Raw genomic sequence first — 23,571 nt, 5'->3', positions numbered from 1 at the left:
TTACAGGTATTCTGTGAACATGACTGATTCTTAATTAATTTCAAGAAATGATGAGAAAATTTAGAACGTTGTTAACCAAGTGTTTCTGAGTTCAGGACTATAAGTTTTGTAAGGTTTTGTTTTGAAATGAATTTATGGCAAGCATCAGAATGATATGGTGGTATTTTCAATTTAACATTGAAAAATGCAAAAAATCCACACTTGCTATAGTATGCAATAAACAGCCTTGTGTTTCTAAACAATTTAAACTTTTTTTTAAAGCACCATTTTATTACATAGCTTATCTGAATTGAAAAAATAGTACAGTTGTATAAAATCTCACCATTTTTTCTGCAGTCAGTACAAAAATGCAGTATCATGTAGTTTCTTGAAGTACTGGAGTTATAAATCCTCATTTCTTGTGTGAGGAGACTGGACCTTTACATAGCTTTGATACACTCTTTGAATGTATAAATATCCAACACAACACACACTTGAGAACATTTCATCAGTATCTTAATCGATTTTCCAAGGCTTCCATTCTTTTTGACATTTCTTCTAGTAATCATAAGTTAAGGAAACACTGCTTCAGTCTCATTTGATTACAGAGCTGCAATCCATTTGCATAACTAGAGGATCACACATAAGGATGTGCATTCTCATAAGATATTTGTGGGCTTGCCAGAGACATCAGGCGTAGTGGACATTGTGTATAACTATATCAAACCAGGTAAGCCTTTGACAGGTAAAAGCAGTAAGTATGCTCTTGCCTTAGCCAGTTGAGTGATAACTATAAATAGCACTATGCTGCAAATACACTTCTGCAGGTGCTTTTGGTATCTAAGATGCAGAAGATGAGTGAGTGAGCCTGCTTCCCACAAGGGTATGAGCCAGATTTGGCTTTATAGTCCAATATTTATACTTTTATCTAAGAAGTATAATCACATCATTCATTTGTATGGTGCTAATGTAAGCCCTACATAAGTGCATCTCCAGAAACCCATGTTGTGGATGAAGCAGCTTGGTGGGAAATGGGATATCTGACAGCTACTGTTCCTACAATGGCAACATTAGGGCAATTCAAGTTGTACATAGTCCTAAATACTGCAGTGGTTGTAGAACTCACTGGTTTTTTTACTTCTCTAGTTTGCTACCACATTATATACTGGCTGTACAGTAGTTCTGAATTTTGAAATGGCGGCTAGAGGGAGCTTGTGCTTCACATTTATCACCACTAACATTCTCTATACCACATACAAATTTAACTTTCGGAAAGGCACCAGAGAACCTAAAGTTGCCGAGCTGCTATGGCTCATCCCTCTGACTTCAGCCTCCCTCACACAATCCAACAGGCTAAGGAGTCCAAAGGAAAAGTCCTTAGACCATTAAACTGTTGAACAGCAGAGGCTGCAGCTGCATAGAGAAAACCACATATGCCATGCAGCAGTGTAGCTTTTCTTTCTCCCCCTCCAAACAGATATGCAGATGCCTCATATTGAGCTATTGGGAGTAGATGGGATTACAACCAACAATTACTTAAAATCCTATTAAAGATTAGTTGTGAATTAACTACAATCTGTGTCACTTGAGGATTTTCTCAGAAGCTGAAAATTTAAGAAACAGGTATAAGTTTATAAAAGGATATGTTGTTGTGTTAGTTTTTTAACTTCGGCATTTACAAAATTCTGGAATGTCATAAGATTTTCACATTTGCATGGGTCTGTCTTGTCTTCTGAAGGATTTCCTTAAAAGTACATAAGTGAGATAACAGTAATACATAAACTAAGAAACACAGATTCATGCCATGAACACCACTAAATGGGCTACTTTGGGAGGAAGAGCAGGATATACTCAATAAATAATTATATATATGTCCTATTTTTAACACCTAATTGATGTTAGCACCATTAACACCAGCAAGAAAGTATGAAGTACATATGGGACTGTCAGAATGGTTTCTGACAGAAAAGTATTTTGCTGGTCAATTTTTTGGTGACTAGATTTATTATTTGCTCTACGACTGACAGTCTAACACAGTGATACAAAAAGGGCAATCCACTGTCGATCCATCTTTGATCTGGCAAAAGAGCTGCTGGAGTTAGGCTTGTGGGAGATACTTCCACTTTCTATGGGTGTGAAGACTTGAATCAACGTAACTTTCCCCCCAATCTTTTCCAAACGGTGATCACACCAATAATAAATGAAGCAACGAAACTTCGAAAGCTGCCTCTTACTAGAGTGGATTTGTACTCTGCACCATCAACAGTCATTTTTATTACTAGCTGGCTAACAAGTTCAGATAAAATAAAGCCTAGTATTACTTACCCTGACTGGTAACAGTTCTCTAGGGTCTCAGGCAGAGGTCTGCAACATCATCTGCTATCTGATCCTCTTAATGAATATGTCAGGAATTGAACGTGAGACTTTTCCCATGCAAAGCATGTGCTCTGCTACTGAGTTTATAGTCCCCCCAAATAGGAGTACAGTGTTGGCAAAGCCCACAATCAAACAGAGACTTTTATGTCTTGAGTGTAACACTCCCAGTTGTGAACCCTTCTGTGGGGTGAGGATTGTTGTGCATAGCCTGCTACTGAACAAATCCCAAGACTGGGACTGCTGGGGTATTTGAAGTAAATACTATTTTTGCAGTAACAGCACTGATAACATTAAATATTTAATTTTTTTACCATTTATCACAAACCAATGCTGATCCAGAATAGTTCTGTCTCCTCTCCACTCAGATTCAGACTTGGCTGTGGTGAGGTCCAGTAAACAGCCAATAATTAGGATATACAGAGGTAGTATATATGTGTCTGGACTTCACTACTTTGGTTGCAGGTGGGGGTTTGCATGATAAAATGCTCCTCCATATAAAAACACTATGTCAGGAGGATTCTAGGTTAGTCTTCTCTCTCATATAGTAGCTATCCATATGCAAGAAATTTTAATTTTTGGTGTATAGTGGAGCATTAATCATGAGCCTTCACCTGCAGAAGTACAGCCCAAACACAGGTTTACCCAGGATGGGAGCATGCTCCAGCAAAGGAACAATCAGGAGCTCACTTTAAGCTCCTGATTGTTCCTTTGAAGCCCTGCCCTTACCCGCCCCATACCTGAAGTCATGTATGATGTCGTTTGTAGGGTGGGTGGTTATGGCTTTCCCAAAATGGCCTCACGTACCAAATGGGGAGGGCTGGTGGGCCAAGTTTGGCTTGTGGGCTGTAGGTTTCCCACCACTGCTCTAGGCTAATCAACATGCAACATTAGTGAAAGATAGATTTCAAAAGTAGCAACCATGGCTCTTCATTTTCAACAGATATTCTTGGCATATGCAGTTTCAGGTTAAAATGAGCCATGAGGAAGACATGAATTTTCACTAGAAAGTGTCTAGTAATACAATGGCTTGTTACTTAAAGGTCAACATAAACTATGCCAGATCCGATTATTTGTCCATCAACTCCAGGACTATCTACTCTAAATGACAGCTGCTGTCTGGCAGAAGTTTTTCCTAACACCCCCTACCCAATCCTTTTCACTGGAGATGCTACTGAACCTGTGACCTTCCAAATGCCAAACACAGTCTACCACTGAGCTTCAGTCCCTGCTGATACTGTACTGTTTTCAGAAAAGAACTTAGGCAGTTTTGCTAGTTTTTTAAAATCTTCCTTTCCACAACTTTTGGGACACTAGTTACAGGGAAAAATGAACCAAGGCAATAACAGTTTCTATATCAAACAGACACAATTCATTAACATTTTCATACCCAGATGTGCATATATAGCACATTACTGAAACAAGTCTAATTGGAAATCAAAGGCTAACTTGAAGGAATGCCTCTCTCAGCAAAAACTGACCAATTTGTCCTTGGCGTTTGGTAGGGATACATCATGAGAAGGTGAAGGTATGTTTGGAATGTTAATGTTTAAAATTTTTAAAGTGCTATTTGTTACTATATAGTTATTACTGATTGTTTTTATGTAACCCATCTTGGTATTGCTATGCAATGAAAGATGGGATATAAATTCAACAAATAACTTTAAGGGTATAATATTGGCTAAAAATACAGTATAGACAAATAAGATGTAATTCACATCTTTAACTTCAAAACCTGACTCAGTGGATTCTTGAGATATATTAAGAATGTTAATTACTTTCAGCAAGAGTAATAGTGACAGAAATCTGTCAAACATCAGACTATGCTAAAACAATACAGGTCCATTAAGAGTAAAAGACTTAACATTACTTTAATCCTGGAGAATCAGAGGAGGTGACCAGCACCATTACTTGTTGAAGGATAAATATCAATACTAAATGATATTTCAGAAGAGAAGCAGATTTACCTGAAGCTACTGTTGATCGCAGCCGTTTTTCTTCAAAAAGATATTTGTGATGGACTGCAAAATTGGAACACGCAAGAACATCTGTGATTGCTAAGGTAGCAGCTTCAGGTTCTGTAAAGAACCATACAGAGAACAGAACTGAAGCTAGCATAGGAAGAAGTATTGTACGTTTCATAAGTTCTTACTCCTTGTTGCCCTCCAATCTTTTACTTTACAAGTTTTGTGTATGTGTGTTTTTACTTTAGTAAAAGAAAACTGAGTATGCTGTGATGAAAAGGAGAATTCCTCAGAGTTTGCTTTTTATGTGAAGCTTTTAGATGACCCCAGATGTATTGAGATAGTATATAACGTGTACAGTATGTTTACACTGTGGTTTTCAGCATTGTAGAATGGATTTAGTTGAAACATTCTAATATTGAGATATGTGTCTGAACTCACACATAAGGTAATGAAAAGTGTAAAGAGTTCTATATGTGTTGTATATGGATTTGCACTCAGACATTTTATACAAGCTCAGGGGGGGAGTGTTACAATGAAAGTAGCCTAATACTACTTTTTCTAGAAATGGCAAAGAATAAAAAATGCTTAGTGGAGAACTAGCTGAAATGGAAACATAAGATACTCAGACTGAGAATCTCAAACCTTGAGAATGTGGATCTGCTGAATAAGGCACACTTGCTGGTAAATCCTGGTGGGCCTTCAGACCTGGAAGAAATATTGTCATCGTGGAATAAGACAGCATTTACTGCAGAAATCTGTAACATAATAAGAATAAACTAGAAGCAACTGGAATCATTACTGATATTTCACGCTGATTTAGATAGCCAGGATTATTTTCTGCCAACAGAATAAAATTAAACAGAATCATTCAGTTGTTATTGTTTATTCTTTGCCAAGTTATCTTTGAATGTATACACACATGAGCTGGGAACTCATGGTCTTGGCAATAGAAACTTTTATGACCTCAGAGAGTAGGGAAAGTTCCCCTCACTTTAGAGGTTGCCACAGAGAATAGATGAAACAATTGTGAGTGTGGGGGAAAAAAACCCATGAACAGAAGATACTTGGTGTGATGAGAAGTGCCTTATTATTAAGAAGTGCATAGGAAAACATCTGAAAGGTTATTATTATTATTACATTTGCATACCACCCCATAGCCAAAGCTCTCTGGGTGGTTTACAACAATTAAAAACATTAAAAAATATATACAAATTTAAAAACACTTAAAAATTTTTTTAAAAACTAACTATTTTTCACTAAGAGACAAAGGTTGAATCTCAGGTTATTTTCAGTTTGGTGGTGGTGGTGAACGTGTTGTAAACTGCTTTGATGTTTTTAAAGAAATAGCAGTATACAAATATTTTTATAAATAACAAATAATGTGGCCTTTGTATATCATGGAGGCTAAGACTATCAATGGCTAATAGCCATGATAGCTATGCTCTGCCTCCATTGTCTAGAGGCAGTATGCTACTGAATACCAGTAGCAGGAAACTTCAAGAGCAGAGAGTCCTCTTGTGCATAGGCCCTGCTTGCACTCAGGCTTCGCATGGACATCTGAACAGAATGCTGAGCTAGATGGGCCACTGGCGTGATCTGGCAGGCTCTTCTTATGTTCTTAAATTCTTTTTTTTATTGCAAGAAATGAGCTAAGGGGCATAAAGGGAGGGCAACAGTACTGAATGGTAAATTTGTGCCGTTATATAAAGGCAGCAGGAAGTTATAAAACATACCCTGGAATAGAAAAGCTATACAACACATTTACGCTCTGTTCTTTGACCAGATCCCTTCTATATTTTGAGCCTCTTATCAGACACTGCTCACAAGATTTAAGACTTGCAAGTTGGGGGAGGGGAAGGGGAGATTAGATTACCCAGGCAAACTGTGAGTAGAAACATGTTAAGCGTACCAAAAAATAGTGGTGGAAGGCAACTAACTTATTTCACTTTCCTCCCAAATTGCCCATAGCTACTGCAAGCATATCAACATCAGTCTCTCAGGACTGTTATGGAAGTAAATACTAGCAACAGTCAGGAGGGGAAGAAAAGGAATCAATTATATTGGGTTGGGGAGAAGCTTACTGCTTCCCAAAGAAGTCTCACATCTTTCTCCGGCTGCTGAATCTCTCTATGCAGCATCTTTATATATCTGACAGAGGAGGCATCAAGGGAGAGAGAATTAGGGCTAAACAGCAGAAGAAGATTCTCCCTTTCCTTCATAATTCTTAAAAGGTGGGGTAGAGAGGAAAAGACAATTGGCTTGCTTCCTTCAGACACAATATTTCAAAAGGGCTCCATTAGGGTTGGTTTGTTTGTTTTAATGTAAAACTGTACATGGAAGGGCTCCTTACATTGGACAAAGGAAACCTTTGGCTCCAACTCATGCTTTCTGAAGCCAGGAGCATACTTTATTCTCAGATTATGCATGCATGTGTCATCATAGAAGAAGAATTCTTCCTTTGGGAGAGAAAAGGGGGGATACCACTTTTAAAGATGGTGCTTGCAATTTGCAGTTTTTAAATATATTTGCATTTCAAAAAATTAAATGTGCCTAATTGGGGACATCTTTTATATTTATTTTTTAAATTGATTGACCAATTAATCAATTGCAGTCCTAGTAAAAAATAAAATTATGTATGCCAAGCAGCAGATTTTGTACTAGCCTGACAAACTTGGACTTTCAAATATTTCCAGTCCTAGTTATGTCTGACATTTTCATACATGGCACTAAAAAGCATAACTGAGAGTCTTGAGCTTTGTGTGTCATGTATGAATGCTATTGATGAATGTGGGAAAGAATTTGTCAGTGAAATTGAATGTATATCCTAGCCAATACAGGCTTTACAGTCATGTTATAAGATGATCTGAGAAAATAGTGGCTGCTAGGAAGAAATTAGATCCAGATCCATGGCTCAAAGCAAATGACAAAATACTGCAAGTTATTTTATTATTCTACTGTAAGTCATTTGTTTCTGAATTTATCTACTTATTTCTGTCCATCTAAACATCATTATGTGTGATAATGTTTTTACAGTGACTTTTCTACTAGTTGCCCCTCAGTCCTGCCAATGTACTTCTGGTTTATTCCAACATACTGCTTTCAAATGTGACTAATGCTGACCATCAGGCCATCTTAACAGAAAACTATAAATTACTGAATTTCCGCCCAATATTTCTGCAGGAATGGATTGTTGTGTTTTTTTAGCTGTACTTATGATCTTACTGCAGTGTATAGGAAGGGGAGGGTGTTACCAAGTTCTCCTGGGTTTTACAGCTGTACATTTCATACATGACTTGTTAAACTGGCAGAAGTAGTGCAAATGTTTGTATATGTCCCTGGCCTTAGAAGAAAGTTATATATTCCCCAAGTGATAAACAGCTGAAATATTATTCTTTCTAGTGGCTCACTGCTCATAATGTTTTACATATATCTCTGTGATTTTGCAGATGTTCAAGACAAATGGTTAGATTGCTTCTGTCAGGTCCCAAAATTCTGTCGGAGTTAACTGTTCATACAAGAAAACTGAATCTGAAATACAATGTGATGCTTAGTACCTTCACAGATTCGTTTTTGTAGCTTTTCACTAATCTCTTCCATAGCACTGAAATCCTCAGCATAGAAAAGATGTTTGTCGGGAGGGTCAGAAGCAATTTCTCGCAATTCTTCCTCAATTGCTTTCCCTACTCCAATGGCATACAGGGTGATTCCTAAAAATTAGATTGCTTACTGTTACACACAATAATATAATGTTAAGGCATTGCATGGTGAATAGAAGGGAAATGCTTCAGTGTTATTACATGATCCCTTATATAAATGCATTCTGCAGGAGTGAAGATTGGTGTTGATATTTGGGGCAGGTGTCCGTTTAATTTTAAATCTGCCATGGGGATAGGACTTGTATTCAAAAGCCTATGTTTTTTTAAAAAATACACACAATGGCTTAAGTGCCATTGAAATCAATGGGGCAAAGTTAGTTCCAACAAACTTAAGTAGATTCACTTGAGGCATGATTTATCTTTCTGTGGTCTGGACTGAGCCCAAAATGTAGTGTTTGTCATATTCTAACTGCTGGCTCAGTTGTGTCTGGTCAACTTTGTTTTAAATCTCCTTTTACTCATGACCCATTTTCATATTGATTCAGATTCCAGAATCTCAACCAAAGGAACTCAGTATAATCCATTAAAAAGATCTAAAAACAATAATATCTAAAATCATTACATAACCTGCTAATAATTTCAAGGTTGCCTGGAACAGTATCTTTCAGCCATCAAATGCTTGGGTAAACATGTTTTTTAATTCCTCCTGAATGATAATAATGAGGGAGACAGACACCAGTAACGCCTACCAAGAAGGCCCTGTCATGGTCAACACCAACTGCAGAAAAACCCTTCCATTCTTGGGAGGCCAAAACTGGATTCAGTCCTATGACATCAGTTTGGGATTTTAGTAACCCAGAAACATCACTAACAGTATACATTAAAAATCCAAATAAAAGAACAACAAATAATTATCCAGATTGTCCTGTCACTGGAAAATCCTTTCAGGAACGTTTGACTTAGCAGGAAGAATGTTTTCTTTTTAAAAATATCAAGTAGTTCCCTGTATTTCATTAAATTAATTAATTTTATTAAAGATTGCATAGTATATTCTTGAAAAGAAGTAGATCCACAGTTGTTCTTTAAAGCAAGGGTGGCTAACCTGTGGCCCTCCACATTTTGCTGTACTACAACTCCCATCATCCCTGACTATTGACCATGCTGGCTGCTGGGGCAAATGAGAGCTGGAGTGCAACATCTGGAGGGCCATAGGTTAGCCACCCAGCTTTAGAGGATATCCTTATAACTGAAGAAGTCTGCACATATCTGAAAAGACAGCTGCGGTTGTCGGTGTCTTTATTATTTCTGTGGAAAACCTCTTGGGAAAGGTGAGTGCATTCAGCAATAACCTGAATGTCTACTATCTTCTGTCATACTGCTCCTGTTCCAGCAAAACATAACCTAAGTCATTTCCATTTTGAATATACCCTAAACAGCCTTGTATTAGTCAGGAGGAAAATATCAATTCTCATTCCAAAAGCTTGCTTTATTTTCATGAATTAACTATCCATGCTGGAGTCTGTTCTTTACATGGTGGTATATCAATAATGAAACATTCCAGACCAAACTTCACACTGAGCATAAGTCTTTTGGTTGCTCTGGGGCTGCACTGACTCATAGAGCTCATTTCTGGCAGAATCTTTGGCATGTTTATCAATGGGGAAAGTAACAGCATGTGCCATGTTTGATTAATGACTTCACTGCATGCCTTTGGATGTAAATCTAGGTCTGGATAATAAATATCTCCTCATCCTCAGATGATAATTCACCATAGCCCAGTTCCTAGTAATGTATCAAATGCTTCTAATTCCAGCCAACCCAGGTACAGCTCCAGAACTTGTGCAGCTCATCAATCTTAGGTAAGGTTACCAGGCTGAAAGCCAGAGAACATGCATACACCTTTAAATCTCCTGAAGAAGCAGGAAACTTAAATCCTTTGATGAAGCAGGTGGCTTCTCTTATCCATTCCTCCTTAGGCTTGTGGTTTACTCCCTTCCCCAAATTGCTGTAAGTTATCAGAGCGCCAGGCACATTTGGAAGGGGATGCAAGGGCTGGGTAAGGAGTGGGCAGTAGAAGCTGTGGCTGCCTTGCCTCTTGTCATATCATAATGCTAAACTACAGGAACGAGGCATGGTGGGCTTTGGCCTCATGCACTCCTGCTCCCCTTTCCTTCTCTCACACTGCCAAGAGAAGAACAGAAGCTTTCACTTCTGCCTTTAAAATAATACAAGTTTCCCATTACAACTGACATCTAGGAACATTGGTTAGTTTAAATTATGAACAAATCATAGTTTAAATGAATCAGAGTCCCCAAGTTTGGAAATAATGGGGAATTGTATCCAGGTCACTGGGAAATTGATAGACACATGAATTGCACATTAACTGGCTTTCAACCTAGAAACTCTAAAGTAGTGTACAAAAAGATCCAGTGATTAAGGAGATATGGAGGCCTGCACACTTACAAATGCCCCACTAAAATGCAGTTAGTGTGATATTGCAGTCTGAAATAGAACCTCAAAACTTACAGGTTTAGAATATCAGTGAAAGCAGACAGGGGAACATTTTCTCTCAATAAATAAGCAATGCTGCTTTACCTTCCCCTGAAATTTAATTTCTATGGACATAGTTCAGAAAGCTGCATTCAGACATTCTCCAGGGCTTATCCTAGAGGGGCGTTAGTCTGAAGCAGCAAAAACAACAGTCTTAAAGACTTATTTGTTGTATATTACTGCATATTTATGTAAATATTATTGGTGTATTTTAGGTTGTTTTACTCTTGTTTCTATACTTGTTTTAATGTTTTTGTAAGTCACTTGAGTTCTTTCTGAAAAAAGCAACTTCAAAAGCGACCACTAAATTATTTGCTGCATTCTTCCCATATATTCCAGCTACTTTGGACTGTAATAATCAGAAAACAATGAATTGTTAGCACTTCCTTTGAAATCAAGTTTTCTAAAATTTGTTGCTGCTTGACTATTCCTTTTTATTTAGTCCAAACTTTAATCAAACACAATACAGACATTGGGTTTTATCTAGTGGGGCACTATGTGAACATTCCATCACCACAAGGATTTCTGCTTTCACAATGGAACATTCTCCCCCTCTCTTATCCCCACACCTCCTTAATTTCTTCTAGGGCTTCACCCAACCTTCTGGAGCAGAGGATGCAGAATGATCATAGGGAAGGGGGGGGGAGTCCTGTTGCACAAGTGGATTTATTTGCATTGATGGGATGTGTTATTCAACTGCCCATTCTTTTCCAGTTTGGCCAATGTAGCCACCATAACGATCTACAATCATGTTTTTAATATAATATTATTTGGTCTTTCAATTTCAGTTTTTCTAGGTATTGTGGTAAGACATTTTACAGGTTATATTATGTTATCTCTTCTACAGATGGATTGTTATTTTTTTCTAGTAAATATGTTGATTTGTCTAGACTGGATTTTAGCACATCATGTTAATTCAGGTTAGTTTAATTCAGTTTTTGTTTCTATGTGGGATTTGATCTCTTTGTTTTGTATATTAGCCTTAAATATTTTTTTTAATTGCAGTTTTAGCATGTACTCTAAAGAGCATAATAGTGTTTTTTTGCACCTTAAAATTTTAAAATTAAATATTTATATGGTAGTTGTGTTGGTTAACACCATACAGGTGCTAGCCAATCAGCACCATCCACAACTTATTTTTATTTTATTTTTTTGCTGTAAATTTGCATAACCTTCCCAATCCCACCCTCTAGAACTCAACCCTAGAAAGGAAAAGGCCAGTTTTTACTTAATCTAGTGAGGATGCTTCCAAACTGGCCCCACTGCTAAACAAATGTCATGTTACTTTACCCCAGATGCACTGCAGAATCACCTCTCTAGTGCCAATACACAAGAAACTGTATATACAGAGACAGTGTATACACATACTGGTAACCAGGTTTCTTTCCTGCTTCTCCTTCAACATTATAGTTGTAAGTAAACTTCTATCATACCTCTTTGCCTTGCTTTAGTAGCCCATTCAGAAACTTCATCTTGGGCCCGTCCATCTGTAAACACAATAGACACTCTGGGCACTTTTGCTGAGAGACGTCTGGCCCCCTCTGCTTCAGTGAAGCTTCTCTCGGTCATTTGCTTCAAGGCAAGTCCAGTCATGGAGCCTTTTCCCATATATTTCATTTGGGCCACTGCTTTCTTCATGTCTTTGGCTGTGCTGAATTGTTTCAGTGTAAATTCTGTGCGGACTTGAGTAGAATACTGTATCAAACCAACTCGTGCAGCTTTGGGAGATATTGTAAGAGTGTCCAAGATCCCCAAGACAAATTCTTTCACAATTTCAAAATTATTTTCTCCCAGGCTTTTTGATCCATCTATCACAAACACTAGATCAACTGGGCCTTCAGTACATCCTTTTAAAATAAAATGAAAAAGGAAGAATTAATAAATGAAAGAAAAACCACTTTAGGCAAACCCAACAGAGAACATAAGACAGCAACAAAAACAACAGCAGGGTGGAAAAAAATATCCTTGTGTCACCTAAGATTGAACAAAGATATTTTATTCCAATATGAAAATTCTATACTGATAGCAAATAAGTTAAAAGGATCAGAAATCAGTTCTGCTTTCAATCATACTTCAGACATAACTGAGAACTTTAAAAGAACAGAGGGTATTTGCAAGTAAGTTCAAATAGATTAAAATACAAAGAGTGAACCAAGTTGATGTGGCACTACTAGAATGCATTTCTTATTACCAAAGTTGGTTGCAGTTTCATCCAGATACATTTTGTCTAGAATAAAGAGGTGGATAGTAAAAGCAACCATCCAGATCTGGTGGCTGAAACGTGCATATAGAGCCTCCACACATCATTTTCCATATGAGCAGAGACTATGCCACTGTCTTCATTGTTAGCGAATGTCAATTTGTAATCTGTTCTTGCTGATGCAAAGCTCCATGGATGCACCAGAGCATCACAGAGCTTTGGATTACAGCTAGTGTCTTTAATAATTTCTTTTAATGCCAATTTTTGTCTGGAATAAAATTTAAACTATAAAATGATGTACCCAATAAACATGTACAGAGTGCACTGTACTGTTCAAGTATTCAAAGTTTGCTCTTTATATCCTAAATTAAGGGTAAGATCCAACTTGGCATGAGAAACCTGAAAGTCTTGTTGCGCAAGCGATTTCTGTTGTGCAAGTGGAGAGACATACTTGGATGTCCCCCTTCATATGCTCAACCTCCAAGTGGCTAATGAGCACTTATGCATAACCAAGCTTGGCCACCCAAAAATTTTATCTTTTAAGAAACCCAGTTTGGGGGTGGAGAATTTGAGCACATAAGGGGGCCGTATGGGGCTCAAAATGCATTGAACAGAGTCACTGGGGAGGGGGCAATTTTGAAGTGGAGAAATGGCAAGTGGGGAAGGGTTTAGTATTTTCCTACCACTTCTATGGTGCAAAGTTCCTTTTACTAAAACAAAAGTCTGTGGGGTGGGGGGAAGCTCTGCTACATGTACATAATGTGCAGTTAGCACCTGGAGTATTTCCCCCCCTATTATAATGTAAATAAAAATACAACTGGAAAGAAGTTATATTGTAAATTGAAGAACAAATACTTCCTGATGTGCTAGTTCTTCAAGTCCATGGGGTTTTGTTTTGGGGTTGTTTTTGTTTAATTTTATGTGGGAGAGCATTCAAAAATGCAATTCCCTCACCTACAGTCTAAAAGGGTACAGCAGCAGTGGAAAACCTGCAGACCTCCAGGTGTTTTTGAACTCCAGCTCCCATGATCCCTAGCCAGCATGATCAATTGTCAGGGATAATAGAAACTGTAGTCCAGTAACATCTGAAGAGCACCAGGTTCTCCAACTTTGCAGTACAGTCTTGGAAGATATTATTTAATCTTGCTAAACATGTGGCTTGGCTCTAAAACTCTAGCTGATGTCACCTATGCATTGGAGGATCAATGGCATTTTGGTTACTACACCTTGAATATTGTAATATGGGAAAATATTGTAAGCAATGGGAACGAAAAGTAGAGAAAGATAATATGTAACCCTACGCAGGTACTGTTAATTGATATGAGATGCCACAGTAAAGGCAGTGCCATTTTATCCCTTGTCACACTTCTCCTAATTTATAGATATAACAAATCTGCATCAGACCTCTTGTGGGATATTGCAAATCAGCTTCTGAATCAACCCTATATGGTGCTGAGATTACGAATATTGATCCTGAAGAGGAGACAAACATGAATGTAAATTTAATATAGTTCTATCCTTGGATAACATAAGACCCATGTCAGATTTATCATACTGGAAAATCTTTCATGTCATAACATAAGAATAGCCTGCTGGATCAGGCCAATGGCCCATCCAGTCCAGCATCGTGTTCTCATAGTGGCCAACCAGTTGCCCATGGGAAACCCGCAAGCACCAGCTGAATGCAAAGAGCACTCTCCCCTCCTGCAGTTTCCAGCAACTGATATTTGGAAGCATACTGCCTCCACCTATGGAGGAAGAGCATAGCCATCATGGCTAGTAGCCACTGATAGCCTTTTCCTCCATGAATTTGTCTAATCGTCTTTTAAATCCATCCAAGTTGGTGGCCATCACTGCCTCTTGTGGGAGCAAATTCCATAATCTTTTCTAGGAACTAGTATCTTGTGCACATCAGAAAAATTAAACAAGCTTGTGGAGTGGGACCTGCCATTTATTAATTATATTTATATGCTCTTTCCTCCAATAAGTTCAAGGCCCATCTCCACTCCCTACAATTATATCCTCAGAACAAATTTATGAGGTGGGTTAGGCAGAGAGATAGTTAATGGCCCATGGTCATCTAGTGAGGTTCAAGCTCAGTTGGGATTTGAACCAGGGCCTTCGTAGTCTTAGGCTACAATCCAATACATGCCTGCTTAGAAGTAAACTCCACTGGATTCAATGGGAATTACTCCCACATAAGTGTGTATTGGATTGCAGCCCTAATCTAATACTCTAACCACTTCACAATCCTGCCAGCCAAACAAGGCACCACCCTGACACTTGTGTACCATTATGTGGACTGTTAGGATCTGGGAAGAAAAAATGATCTATGACTTGAAAGTAGAGCAAGGGTAGAGCATGCCCCTTTGAAACTTTTCATACTGCAAAATATCTTGAGTTCAGGAACAGTCCCATTCCCAGTGCTGGGAAAGAACAAGTGTTTATTGGTTTTAAGGTCAACTATTCTTCCCTCTTGTTGGCTGCTACTGTTGGCTCCTAGAATACTTTGGATATTCTAAAACAGAATTTTCCATTTTTCCAATATATTTTCATGACTTTGGATTTTATCGCATTTTTGCAGTGCTGGATCCATTCTTTTAAGAATCAAGGGGCATCTGCTGAAGAAAGAAATCAGAATAAAGGTGGTTTACTTCTGCACGTCTTCCCATTCTCTTCCAATATAAATCCCTCATGGCATTTGCAGATGTATGAATTGTTACTATTCATGCAAACATGTTCACAGCCATGGTCAAAGGACTTGCAAAAGTTTTTACCTGAAAGCAAATTAAAAATCATCAGTCATTTATCAAAATATTTTTCATAAGTACAAAGACTGCAGGATAGTCGGGTGCTTCACATATTTTAATCTTAGCAGGCTGAAGGAAAGAGGGAGATTAGCCTGGCTAGCTAACTAACTGAGGCTTCACTAATCTTCCTAACTCTGCTTGACCTCCCAACCACCATGTGCCAGAGAAGCAAGCACTCTTCCTGGTTTAAACTAACCTGGCTTGTTGTTAGTGTCCGAATCAGGAATGTATATTTTAAACTATGCTTTATTGGAACAAGCCAGAATTAGAAACCACAGTTTAATCTTGGCTTGTTTCAGAAACCACAGTTTCAACTAACAACAGTTTGACCTTGTCGAACATAACAAGTCCTTCTAGGTGGTGGTTCCCCATTTGTGGAATGCCATCCCTGGTGAAGTGTGCCTGTCTCCCTCATTATTAACATTCAGGAGGAAGTTTAAAACTGTTCACCCAAGCACTTATTCTTCGTATTATTATTACACAAACTTATAGGAACATAGGAAGTTGCCTTATATTGAGTCAGACCATTGGTCCATCTAGCTCAGTATTGTCTACACTGATGGGCAGCAGCTCTCCAGGGTTTCAGGCAGAGATATATAATATAATATAAAGAGAATAAAATACACTTATTCCATAAATGACTGGGTTACACCACAGGTACAGCCTTCCTAAACAAAAATGTTTTCAGTAGGTGCCTAAACATCATAACGTTAGGTGCCTTTCTGATTTCGGCTGGTAATTGATTCCAGAGAGCTAGAGCTGCAACACTAAAAGCCCAGTTTCTAGTACAGGCTAAGTGCATATCTGGAGCATATGGTACTCTCAGCACTGGGCCTTCAGCTCTCCAAATAAACCCCTGCCCCAGCAACTTCTAAAAAAACAGAGAAATAAACATTCAATTAAATTGATTCAAATTACTTACTTCTACATGTTTTCCCATCATGCTTTAATATAAATCCTTCATGGCATTTGCAAGTATATGAGTCATGATTACTCACACAGACATGTTCACATCCATGGTCAACAGATTTGCAGATATCTTGATCTGAGTATAGTTAAGAGTTTGCTGGTTAAAACTCCTTTACAAATGCAACAGATCATAAGAACTCTCTTTTGATAAATACCAAGCTGCTTACTTCTGCATGTCTTCCCATCGTTCCTTAATACAAATCCCTCATGGCACTTGCAGACATAGGAGTCATCACTGTTAACACACAAGTGCTCACAGCCATGACCAACTGATTTGCAGATGTCTTTACCTGAGGGTAATTTAGATCATAGTTTCCAAGATGAAATAAATGCAAAGAAACAAAGAAAGATTATTGCAAAGATTAAATAAAAATCAGGTCACATCCTGCTTTCATGCAATTGTCAAAATGAAATTATATGACAAATAGGAGAGCACTATGCACTGTGTCATTCGTGCAGAATTTTGCATCCTCTTCGTATATATCCTTTGTATTGCCGATATAAGAGCTATTATATTTATTAATACAAACATGTTCATAGCCATAGCCAATTGATTTGTAAACATCTTGCTTAATGAAGATTCTAGATCAGGAATGGTCAGCTGGTGGATCACCAGAAGGCAGAATTCTGCCCACAAGCTTCCACTGAGCTCCTAGTACTTCCCCGGTTCTCTCTTTAATGTTTAAGGGGCTGGAAGATGCAAGCTGATTCAGAAGCAGCATGCCACTAACCATGTGCTAGTCAGAGATGTTGAGAAGCACAGAGATGCTCTTTGAGGAAAAAAATACAATCTGCCGCCGGCTCCAATTTGCTGAGGACTTCATTGCATATTAAAAGAACCTTAGGAAAGAATACATGCAAACACACTCACATGTCCACTTTCTTCAGCTTGTTATAAAATACAAAAGGAAAATCTGTGCACTTCCCCCATGGGAAGAACTGTAAGCTCCAGATGGATGCAGCAAGAAAGCAGAAAGCAGATTTTTATTTTTATTTATTTTTATTTATTTTTGTTTTTATTATTCAAACCTACAGGAACATAGGAAGTTGCCTTATACTGTGTCAGACCATTGGTCCATCTAGCTCAGTATTGTCTACACTGATTGGCAGCAGCTCTCCAGGGTTTCAGGCAGAGATATTTCCCAGCCTTACCTGGAGATGCCAAAGATTGAACCTGGGTCCTTCTATGTGCAAAGCAGATGCTCTACCACCGGGCTACAGCCCTTCCCTACATAAAGCCATTGATGTGGTGTACAAGATAAAGAGAATAAAATACACTTATTCCATAAATGACTGGGTTACACCACAGGTACAGCCTTCCTAAACAAAAATGTTTTCAGTAGGTGCCTAAACATCATAACGTTAGGTGCCTGTCTGATTTCGGCTGGTAATTGATTCCAGAGAGCTAGAGCTGCAACACCAAAAGCCCAGTTTCTAGTACAGGCTAAGTGCATCTCTGGGGCATATGGTACTCTCAGCAGTGCTCTATCTATGGAATGCTGCTGCCGGGTAGGGATATGTTGGGCAAGGGAGACCCTTAGATAACCTGGTCCCAAGATGGTTAGGGCTTTAAATGCTAAAAGCAAATCCTCAAACTGCCCCCGGTAGCATATTAGCAGCCACTGCAGTGCAGGTCCCTCAGCAGAGATGTTACATGGGGTTGACAGCGTGTCTCAGTCAACAGTCTAACTGCATTCCACATCAGTTGCTGCTTCCAGATTAAACTCAAGAAAATCCCCACACAGAGTCTGTTGCAGTAATCCAGTCTTGAGTTTACCGATGCCAAGATCATAGTCAGAAATTTTAAGAAATAAAATAAATAACCCTGAACTACAGTTAGTTTAAACCCAGAAGTGGTGCTTCCAGTTTCCTCCTGTGATGGTTGCTGGAGAAGATGGGGGTGGGTGGGTGGGTTGGGAGAGTGCTCCAGCAATCTGATTCACATAGTGTTAAAGTATAGTTCAGCATTACATCTGAACCGGGCCTGCATCTCTCCAAGAAAACCCCCGCCCCAGCAACTTCTAAAAACAGAGAAATAAACATGCAATTAAATTGATTCAAATTACTTACTTCTACATGTTTTCCCATCATGCTTTAATATAAATCCTTCATGGCATTTGCAAGTATATGAGTCATGATTACTCACACAGACATGTTCACATCCATGGTCAACAGATTTGCAGATATCTTGATCTGAGTATAGTTAAGAGTTTGCTGGTTAAAACTCCTTTACAAATGCAACAGATCATAAGAACTCTCTTTTGATAAATACCAAGCTGCTTACTTCTGCATGTCTTCCCATCGTTCCTTAATACAAATCCCTCATGGCACTTGCAGACATAGGAGTCATCACTGTTAACACACAAGTGCTCACAGCCATGACCAACTGATTTGCAGATGTCTTTACCTGGGGGTAATTTAGATCATAGTTTCCAAGATGAAATAAATGCAAAGAAACAAAGAAAGATTATTGCAAAGATTAAATAAAAATCAGGTCACATCCTGCTTTCATGCAATTGTCAAAATGAAATTATATGACAAATAGGAGAGCACTATTCACTGTGTCATTTGTGCAGGATTTTGCATTCTCTTCGTATATATCCTTTGTATTGCCAATATAAGAGCTATTACATTTATTACTGAAGGATGGTTAGATGAATTGCTGTTAATATTGTAATTTGCTGTATGTATATGTTTTTATATTGTTTTTATATTGTGTACGTCGCCCAGAGTGTCCGTTTAGGCGGACAGATGGGTGACTAATTAAATAAAATTTTATTATTATTATTATTATTAATACAAACATGTTCATAGCCATAGCCAATTGATTTGTAAACATCTTGCTTAATGAAGATTCTAGATCAGGAATGGTCAGCTGGTGGATCACCAGAAGGCAGAATTCTGCCCACAAGCTTCCACTGAGCTCCTAGTACTTCCCCGGTTCTCTCTTTAATGTTTAAGGGGCTGGAAGATGCAAGCTGATTCAGAAGCAGCATGCCACTAACCATGGGCTAATCAGAGATGTTGAGAAGCACAGAGATGCTCTTTGAGGAAAAAAATACAATCTGCCGCCGGCTCCAATTTGCTGAGGACTTCATTGCATATTAAAAGAACCTTAGGAAAGAATACATGCAAACACACTCACATTTCCACTTTCTTCAGCTTGTTATAAAATACAAAAGGAAAATCTGTGCACTTCCCCCATGGGAAGAACTGTAAGCTCCAGATGGATGCAGCAAGAAAGCAGAAGTGTGAGTCCACTCTCATAATGCCTAAAGAGATTCAGAGATCAGGGTCATGCCTCCACCACCAATGCCCATGGACCAAGTTGGGTTATAGTGTACAGATGGAAGCATGGGAAATGTCCAAGTGAAAGGGCAGGTACTGTATGCTCCACCCTTGGGCACCCATGTATTCAGCATGAGATCCAGTTGAACAATCTTCAGTCTCCTCACTGGTCCTACACCTACCACACCCAGTTAGTTCAGTAGACAAAGATGAGCTAAAGCATACCACACACCTGAGCTGCAGGGAGGGAAGTGCTGAAACAACACTCCCAGCCTCTGAAACCACAGCCTTCAGAATGAATAGCTCATTAAGGAGTGCTTGCTTACTTCTGCAGGTTTTCCCATCTTCCCTCAGTATGAATTCCTCATGGCATTTGCAGGCATAGGAAATGCCATCACTGACACAAAGGTGCTCACATCCATGGTCCACTGATCTACAGACATCACTACCTAAAAACAGTCAATGGGGGGGGGATAATGCATTTAATAACACATGAACAGCACGTAATGAGTCAGCAGGAAGACTACAAAACCTGTGGCTCTGCTTCCCCAAAGATGCCTTCCTCATAACCCCAACTTTGGTTCAAGCTCCCCATTCATCATTCTGCTTCACAACAGTGCTTTAAGGGATTTTCTTTTCAGCTACTGCAAGTATTTTCCCTCCACAGGGAATGGGTAGGGCACCTCCAAACCACCCTTGGCCCATCAGTTTTACCCATGAGGCCATTTTCCTCCAAACCATGGCCACCTGTCAATCAGCTGATGTCAGTTGACTTATGACATCAGCTGATGGTGAGAGGTTGGAGTTAAATTCAGCCTCGTCTGCGCAGACCGCTTCCCTACTTTGAACAGGCATGTACAGCCAAGGCAAGCAGCCACATTTTTTTTACAGGCTTCAGCTCTTTTGCAGGAAGAAATAAGGCTTTGCCAGCCCTGTGCCCAGTGCTTTGGGAAATGCCAAGGAGAAAGAAGTGCTTTGTCAGCCCTATGCTCAGAGCTTCTCACAGCACCAAGCATAGAACTGGCAATGCCCCTTGTGCCAGCTGGCTGTTGGGCACTTGAGAACCTCATGCAAAATATTTCAACAACTAGGCAGGACAAATCATATGTGAAACATGTGGTGTGTCACATCATGGACATCATGTGATTGACAGGTGGGTTCTCCTGCCCACCTGTTATAAAACTGGCCTGTTGAATGCAGCCAAAAAGGTTCCCCACCCCTGCATAGTAGATAGAGGTTACTCACAGCAATTGGATTTTGTTATTTATCTGCTTTATACATTGCACACATAAGGGCTAAAAGTCACAGAAACAAATTAACTAGGCTGGGAAAAAGAGACTTACGTTTGCAAGTTTTCCCATCATCATGCAGCACATATCCTTCAAAGCACTGGCAGATATAAGCTCTTTCACTATTCACACACATATGTTCACAACCATGGTCACTCAGTAAACAATAGTCCACTCCTGGGGAGGGAAAGGATCAAATATTACAAAGAACTGTTGGAAGTGGGGCAAGAGCAACTCCTGTTTTGTTCTTTTGTTTATGTTGTAGAAGGGAGATAGAGTTAGGGTCCTCCAGATACATAGGCTTGATTACCTTTACCTGTGATGCTCTGACTGACTTCCTTCTGGCTGTTAGACTGTTACGTCTTAAGGGAAGCTTACCTGCCCCTCTTCCTTCCGCCCTTTTCTCTCTTCTCCGACTGTCTGAGAGAGAGGAGACACCTTTGTCTCTTTCTCTCTCTCTCCTAGCCATGAGGGCAGTTCCCAAGCCTGGGAGCTGCGCCTCCAACTTAGTTAGTTAGTTAGAACGAGGTATGCCTTTCCTATCTACTATGTATTTCTATACATAAAGTAGCTTTTCTTATTTTACTAAGTCTTAAGTCTCAGTGATCATAATGCAGGGTAAAAGCCTGCTTTCTTAGGTAAACACGCACACTGGCACACACACATTTCAGACCACTGTAAATCTCTGCTTAACAAGTATACAAATTTACACCACAACAAGAACAAATTCCTATCCCCAAGGGAACTTGCAATCTAAAAATGGAGGCAAGGGAGACAAGAGAAGAAATGAAGAAAAGTGAAGGTGGGGTAAACAAGATAAAAACTGATAAAGTTTCTAAAGCATCATCATGATTTAGCCTTCTGTGTATATAATGTGAATAAATTGGAAATACATTTCCCCCCCTCCTGTGCCACATCTTATTTTTTATTTAGTACCACACTAAGATCAGACAAATAGACCCTATGGCTCTGACCCAAAACATGTGTGCTCTAATGTGTATCTGGAGTTCCTGTGCATTTAAAGCTGGCAGAATCACCAATGTGGTGTCTTTCAGATGATATTGGATTACAGCTCCAATCAGCCTCAGCCGGCTTGGGCCATGGTCAGGGAGCTGTAGTCTGAAATAAGTGGAGGGAACCATGTTGGCTACCCCTCATGTAGGCTGTAGTAAACACACTAGATGCCAGATCAAAGTGTTTCCATTAGCCACATCTGGAGGGGAACAGGTAATCTGCTGAATCTTTTAAAAAATGCACTCAAGCTACTTCCACCAGGTTTTACAGTAAAAAGGGCCAGGGTTTGACTAGCGTCATGTGCCCCATTTTCAGAAGAGAGAGGTGAAGACGTGCTGAAAATGGCATAACAGTGAGTGTGTTTCTACTGTTAAAGTGCCACTTGATAATTAGATGTTACAAAGAGGCTAATTTGTCCCCATATTTAAAGAATGCTTTGCCTGCACAAGTGTTTTTATATTAGAACTAGAATGAGTGTGTCAGGTTCTTCGCTTTACTGTTCATCTAAGCAACTGTTAACTTTCATGTCAATTATGTAATACAACCCTCAGATTTTCTAGCAACTTAGTAGGAAACTTCAAGTAGGATAGAACCTGTTACTAAATAATAAGTGAGGGAAACTGTCAAGTAAGACTATCTAGGAGGAATAACCATAAGATGAGAATGTTACACATAAATGTCCAGTAGTAAATGTAAAATTAGAGCTTTTGATGAAAATCTCAAGTGCTGCCAGGGGGAAAATAAAACTCTAGAAAGGATAAACATTTTCCTATTAGCCAGGAAAGAGCTCTTTCCATTGGTAGATTGATAAAACTATTTCAGCAAGCCTTTTTTGTTTGTTTGTTTGTTTTGCTAGTTTGGATTCAAACAGAGACCTTGGACTGGGTTAGAACAGCTAGTACTAAAATGTTCTTCCCCTTAATTTTCTACTTTTCCTCTTAACTACAGCATCCAATTTTCTGTTTTAGCTGCTCAACCACAAGGTGTTGCAAAATGATTAAAAACATACCAGGTAGTTATCTTAAAACTGTATACTTGTGCTAGCCTTGATCCAGTAATCATGCATGGCTGCATAACATTGGTCCTGTGGATATAGTTATGTTCCTTGATCCCACTTTTAGGCAGGAAACAGACTGTCTGAATGCTGCAACAGGTTAGCCAGTGAGGTGTAGTGATATAGTATAGGTCTTGGGTTAGGGAGATGTCTGCTCAAATTCCTGCTGATCTCTGAAGCTCACTGCTAGTTGTGGACCAGTCACACTCAGCCTAACCTACCTCTGAGGCTGTTGCAAATATGAAATGGAAGGAAACTTCACATATGCTTTCTATGGGAAAGGTGGAATGTTAATGCATGTGATGTGGCTTGTGATGTGGCATGGGATTAGGCATTTACACCGGCAACAAAACAGTGGTGGAAAGAATGGAGTATGTGCCTTTAAAAAAGGTTAGTCCTGCAGTATCATATCAGTGAAGCAGACAGTCTGTTCAGTTTTTTTTTTTAATCCACAAAATTACATGAACAGGGAAAGAGGACTT

The 23,571-nt window shown here is 39.1% G+C and overlaps 1 protein-coding gene across 2 annotated transcripts in view; it reads right to left on the bottom strand.

Moving 5' to 3' along the window:
* Nucleotides 1-266: 266 nt before the first annotated feature.
* Nucleotides 267-23,571, bottom strand: part of MATN2 (matrilin 2) — a 76,363-nt gene continuing 53,058 nt past the window's right edge. For both annotated transcript variants that reach the window (XM_061603655.1, XM_061603665.1), the window contains 13 exons: nt 21,076-21,198; nt 20,059-20,181; nt 18,729-18,851; nt 18,515-18,637; nt 16,612-16,734; nt 16,398-16,520; nt 15,320-15,442; nt 11,899-12,312; nt 7,874-8,026; nt 4,962-5,024; nt 4,320-4,430; nt 1,627-1,723; nt 267-542 (listed from right to left, as the gene is read on the bottom strand). In XM_061603655.1, coding sequence (XP_061459639.1) covers nt 488-542; nt 1,627-1,723; nt 4,320-4,430; nt 4,962-5,024; nt 7,874-8,026; nt 11,899-12,312; nt 15,320-15,442; nt 16,398-16,520; nt 16,612-16,734; nt 18,515-18,637; nt 18,729-18,851; nt 20,059-20,181; nt 21,076-21,198 — 1,754 coding nt within the window. In that variant the 3' untranslated portion in view covers nt 267-487. The remainder of the gene's footprint in view (nt 543-1,626; nt 1,724-4,319; nt 4,431-4,961; nt 5,025-7,873; nt 8,027-11,898; nt 12,313-15,319; nt 15,443-16,397; nt 16,521-16,611; nt 16,735-18,514; nt 18,638-18,728; nt 18,852-20,058; nt 20,182-21,075; nt 21,199-23,571) is intronic.

This window comes from Rhineura floridana, chromosome 1, assembly GCF_030035675.1.
Source record: "Rhineura floridana isolate rRhiFlo1 chromosome 1, rRhiFlo1.hap2, whole genome shotgun sequence".
NCBI lineage: Eukaryota > Metazoa > Chordata > Lepidosauria > Squamata > Rhineuridae > Rhineura > Rhineura floridana.
This window is presented reverse-complemented; position numbering and strand designations above follow the sequence as displayed.